The 6,000-nt window shown below is 32.6% G+C and overlaps 1 protein-coding gene across 1 annotated transcript; it reads right to left on the bottom strand.

Moving 5' to 3' along the window:
- Positions 1–667: 667 nt before the first annotated feature.
- LOC141534061 (uncharacterized) lies at positions 668–5,301 on the bottom strand. The gene is made up of 3 exons (XM_074253204.1): positions 4,532–5,301; positions 3,397–4,444; positions 668–811 (listed from the first exon to the last, which is right to left on the bottom strand). Exons 2-3 carry the CDS (start codon positions 4,153–4,155, stop codon positions 668–670), a joined length of 903 nt encoding a protein of 300 aa, XP_074109305.1. The 5' UTR covers positions 4,156–4,444; positions 4,532–5,301.
- Positions 5,302–6,000: the final 699 nt, after the last annotated feature.

The following is a 6,000-nucleotide window of genomic DNA, read 5'->3' as shown; positions in this document are numbered from 1 at the left end:
TTTGACGCCAGTGATGTCATCCAAAAACCGAAAGAAATTAATTCAGCTAACAGTAAAGTCAATGTCAGGACTGAAACTTCACCGTCATCAATAACTGAACAAGAGAAACTTTTCTCATTGTACCCACGATTTGAGGAACCTGCAGCTCAACCACCAATATGAGTTAGTGAATTTCTAGATAGTATCAACCAGCTTCACACAGAAACTCGTGAGAACACCTTGGAGATCAGCGCCTCCAAAAGAACATCCAGGCAGTAGAGAAGCGTCTATCTTCTTTACAGCACCAAAAACTGGCTAATCCACCCAGTTATCTCCGAGAAGAAGCCCATAGTGTTGACACCATCAAGTACCGATTCGATGTTATCGAGCCTAAGACACAACTCATAGGCCAGGAATCTCAGCCAATCGCCGAGCCTGTTGCTGCAAAGTTTCCAGAGCAAGTCTGCGCTCATGTAGTCACTGGGTCCATCAAGGAGACAAGACCAGTGAAGCCTATTTTGATAACGTATGCAACCACGTTATCGTATTCGCAGACAGTACCAACACCAAAATACAACGTCCTGAAATCTCCTACAGACGCCTTTCAACAATTCCTTAAGGATACGGAATCTGAATTGACATCGCAGACCACTATCACTTCAGGGGCCGTTGCCAAGGCCGTGGAGTGCTAACCCAACTTTTCGATCCGCAGTGCGGACACTGCAATCAACACTGGCCTAGGTATCACAACTGGATAGGTACCAAATACACTGCCGAAAACATGGAGAAGTTCCACAAGCACACTTACGTGCCACGAACAAATAAGTTCACCCTATTATTATTATTCTCATTATATTTCATAATCATTTTCATTATTACAATTTAATAATTATTTTTCATCACCGATTATATTTTCTACCTAAAATATTATAATCACTCTATTATATATCCAAAGTTATTAAGCGTTCAAACGTTCATGTTTAGAAGAAATTATATGTCATATTAATTGTTCTTCATAATAAGACTTTTGTAAACATACTCACACTGATCTCATTCTAAAAACTAAGCAAGTAAAATCTTCTTTGTTTACAGCAGCAGCAAGCAGAGCAGATTGAACTATTTTAACTGTCTAAGAATCTATTTATTTATTTATTTACTATTATAATTGCATTATATTATCTACTATTAGGTCAACCTTAAAGGGATCGAAGTCCGGAGAGAAGTCTTCATCAATATTTGAGGACGCGAACGATCTTTAGGCGTTGACCTTGCGGAAAAATCGATTTTAAAATCTATTCTATTTATTTAAGATCTATTTTATTTATTATTATCATCATCACCTATAGGCGATTACTTGCCACTCCATTCACATCTTCATCTAACAGGCGATTACTTGCCACCCATACACATCTTACAGGCGACTACTTGCCACCATTCTCATTACTACATCTATCACCTATAGGCGATTACTTGCCACACTTTTATGAAAAATATTTTAATCAAACATTCTATAATTAAAAACTTTTTCTACAAAACCTGTTTAGTACTCGAGGTTTCAGACGGGTAGTTTTGGCTTGGTGGGGAGGATTGAGACAATGCAAATTGTCCTTTTTTGCTCAGCCTTCAACGGACTGTCTGAAAACCCTCGTTGTGTTGATTTTCTTAATTTTTGGCGGTAGAGTCTCGAAAGAGAGTGGGGATAAACGGCCCACGCGACAACACCGAAAATATTGGTCAGACTTCGATCCAACCCCAAACTAGCAATCACGCTAAATTTCTAACTCTCTATACTACTATTTATTAATTACTAATTAAGCAAATTATAACGTTTTATATATTCTAAAAGTTCCTCACTATTTAATTTAAGTTCTACTATTATAATTACTACTTCAAGCATTTAGTGCATTCGAGAAATGTTAAGTAAATCATTAGTGTGTGGAATAAAATAGTTATTTTGTCATAAATCGTATACCATCATTTCTATATATTGTAAGTAATCAGAGAATATTTACTGGCACACGTGAGACTTCCTATCAAACTACATACTCTTTCTATAACGTTCTATTCATGCTAAATATCTAAAACTAAATACGTCATCCGTAAGGAAGCGGATTTCTGAGAACTGGTGGTCCTAATAAATAAATTTAGAGAATCTATTGATTAAATTCTTATCCGCAAGGTTTTGGTGAATTGATAAATGAATTTTTTATATAGAGAAAAATTCTTTCATCTCAATATATATATATATATATATATATATATATATTAGGGTGGTCCTTATGTTGGGTTTTTTGAAATTTTTTTTCACGATAGTTCAAAATCGGTTCAAAATCTATAAAAAAAAAATCATGCCAAGTTATAGCTCTTAATTTTAATATTAACCCGCGCCCCCCGACGGTCAAAGTTTTAAAGGAAAATAACATGGGAAAAGTTATATTTTTACTTTGGAATTTTTTACGTCATAAACTAACCAACAAATCACATCAAAAAATATTTTTTCTAATGCAAAATTTAACGGTCTATTATTTAACATTTAATAATTCAACAATCATAGACGGGTTATTATTCATATTAGATTACTTTTTTTACTTATGCATATAATTTTGAACTATAATTTACGTGAAAAGTATTAATCAATTAAAGAAGCGTATTATTAATATTTTGATGAATCGAAAATGTACGAACATTACCATTTTTATTTTTAATTACAGATACTTTCATGAAGTTTTTACATTAGTTTTTTTATGTGCGTCAGGAAACATTTGACGATGATCTTTAACCAATTGTAACACGTATTGCATTTGTTTTTCATCCTTAGTATAACGATTACAAAAATTTTGCACTAGTTTAACTCCTCTTTCAGCACAGTCATTCACAACCGATAGTTTTTTAGCGAATCGTAATGCAGTTTTATAGTGTTCATTATGAGCCCATTCAGAAGGATGAATCTTTAAAAATTCTGTTTGTAACTCGAATCTATTGAAAAAATTGATCGATTCTGCAGTTACGAAAAAGTCAATATCATTATATAATAATTCAGTTATGCTCTTAGTTTGAAAGCGTTTAACACTACATTTTTCACTAGTATAATCCAAGTCTTCTTCCGGAATATCATCAATCACAATTGTTTCTTCTTCTTTACGCAGCTTAGCGACAATTTTTAATTTTGTTTCTTGTGAAACTTCCTCATCAAAAATAGCCATGATTGCTAATTCTGGTGATAAATACCACAAGTGATTCATAAATCTACTAATTGCCACAGTAGCAAGATTACTGTTGATTGCCTTAAAGTTGTTGAGTTCTTTTATAAACTGTAGATCATGGTACGGAGCTTTGACACTATTTGACGACGAAAACCAAGCTTTACATAAACCATTGTCACAAAAACACATATTTGCCGTAGTTTATTATCTTCACCTTTTTCAATGACAATTGCTCCCGAAGCATGTATATTTTCAATATATAAATAACTTTTGCCATCCATCGTGCATGGTGACAAGCTCCTGGCTTACGAAAACTAAATTTTTCGGGGATGACACCGATAAAAACTAAAGTAAGCTCTAATAACTCTTTGTAATCATCACGAGGCAGTTGTGATGCAAGAGTTTCAGTCGCAAAAGTTCTAATAGATTCAATTTTTTCATTTGTCAAGATATTATCATTTTTCGGATCATCTAAACCTGTTTTGTAACTGAGTTTATTTAAATCTCCCCATTGCTTTTGGAATCGGATAAAAAGTGGAACATTAGGACCAACAGTATTTGGAAAAACAGCTTCGAAGACATATCTTAGGACTATTTCAAATATATGATGCCTACATGGAAGATACAACAAATCTCTTTCTAACAATTTTTCCAGTAATGCATCAGCACCATTACGAAGGCCTAAATTTGAAGGAGTAGTGTCACAGCATATTGCTTTTACAGATATGTCGAATCCCCAGTCACATAATGTCTTATGAACTACAGAAGCTTGTGCCATTCCAGTTCCATCTTCACTCGTTGGTACACCTAACATAATTTCTTTACTTTCTGAAGTAATTATTACAGGCAATCGATGAACAGTTTCTGTATTTAACAAATTAGGTAATAATTTTCTATCCCAATGTACAACAATAGATGATAACTTTAAGTCTTGGAAATATTTTTTTATTTCTATTGATTTTGACTCTCGCATAGTAAGCCGACATCGGCGAATAGATGATCGATTGACAATAATGGAATTAATATCCACTTCTAATAATTTTAAATCGATAAGCGACTGACAAATAGCTGTAGTTATAAACACAGCATCTCTGTCGCTTACTTTACAACGGTCAAAAGTAGCTACAACTCTTTCGTTGAGAATATTGTGAGTTCCTGTTATATTTCTTGATTTAAATTGGCCGGCAGTAGTTGGAATGTATACTTCTCCACTAGAGACTGATTGGCACTTCCTTGGCTTGATAAGAGTTCAACGTTTTTGTCTACAAAAAAGGATAATGATAAGACAAAAAATATCTTCACTATAAAATAATAAAATATCAATGAGTAAGTTGATTATTATAATTTACCAAATAATGATTTTTCTTTTTCACTTTCCAATTTTCGTTTTTCGAAATCCAATTGTTTCTCTAATTTTTTAACACCAATTTCATCGTCATCGTATTTCGTCTTAATATTTGCAATAAAACCAATTCGTTCATCTGATCTCTGATTATTCAAGAATTCTTTGGAATTTTCATCAACCATTTCAAATACATTTGACGGTGCGATGTCAAATAATTTTTTTAATGAACAGGAAAATTCATTTTGTTTTTTCACAGCAACTTCACTCCGATTTCTATGTTTAAGAAGTATGCGCCACTCATCATACAGTTTTTTCAACTTATCTCGACATCTTTGCACATCTTGAACGGGAATTCGAGCTTTCTTCCAAAACACAATAATTTCATCAATTTTCATCAATAATTTCATCCACACGCTATCTGCTGGAATTAATTGATACCTAACATATTTTAGTTTACGAATTTACAGTTAGAATCCTTGAGTGTTCTTAGTTTCTAATAGGTGGCATGTGGTTAGAAAATTCTTTCCTACCTAGAAAGTTGACTTTAATATTTGATAGTCCAAATTAAATACCGATTGGATTTACTCTTTGAGTAATATCTGTTTCCAACAGCAAGTGCACTTCATTTGCTGTTGATGTTTTGACTTGCTCAACTATGAGTGATTCGATGCCCATCAAAGTATTTTCGTGATGAAAATATTATTTAAAAAAAATTTTTTTAAAACATGCATTAATTCTTTTTTATAGTTTTATTTAATTCTGATACGTAATTTTTTTGAAAAGAAATATTTTCTTTTTTTCCTGTAAAACTGAACAAGTCTTATCAAGTCTTAATAACTCTTTGAGAAATTCCGAAATTGCAGGGAAAATTTGACTTTTGAAGAGTATTGCAGAGTTTTGAAGACTTATTAAGTCTTTCCTTCACTTAGTTAGGGATGTGAAGAATTTCGAAAAGTCTTATTCAGAGTTATAAAGACTTGTCAAGAGTTTTTTCAGAGAATTATTTCCACAAGGGTAGTCATAAATTTAAAGTAATTATAAGGGCTGTAATTTGTGATTCACCAGCGAGAGCTTTTGTAACCTACACAAAAGGTCATGGTGGTTTTTATGGTTGCGGTAAGTGCATTCAAGAAGGAGAATATAGTGACCATCGAATGTTATTTCTTGATATGGATGCACCATTATGCACTGACTCGAATTTTATAAATCGTTTAAATGAAGATCATCATTTAGGAAAATCAGATTTTGAAGATATTGGTGTTGGTGAGGTGTCTCAATTTCCAGTGGATTACATGCATCTTGTTTGTCAAGGAGTATCAAAAAAAATACTGACTTCGTGGACGAAAGGATGGCGACTAAATGATAAAAAATTACTTAAATTAAGTCACAAAATGACTGAAAATCAATATTATTATTATAATTATTATGAGTATTACATAACAACAATAATAATTTAACAATTAATATTAATAA

Source organism: Cotesia typhae, unplaced genomic scaffold, assembly GCF_013202065.1.
Source record: "Cotesia typhae breed Kobodo isofemale line unplaced genomic scaffold, CoteBio_Ctyphae scaffold_13, whole genome shotgun sequence".
Classification (NCBI taxonomy): domain Eukaryota; kingdom Metazoa; phylum Arthropoda; class Insecta; order Hymenoptera; family Braconidae; genus Cotesia; species Cotesia typhae.
This window is presented reverse-complemented; position numbering and strand designations above follow the sequence as displayed.

Excerpts from the sequence above, each read along its gene's own strand:
- LOC141534061 (XM_074253204.1), bottom strand. The coding sequence starts at position 4,155 with ATGCGAGAGTCAAAATCAATAGAAATAAAAAAATATTTCCAAGACTTA. Across the intron at positions 812-3,396 it reads AGCAATTGTCATTGAAAAAG|GGTGAACTTATTTGTTCGTG; the intron begins GTGAAGATAATA and ends TAATAATAATAG.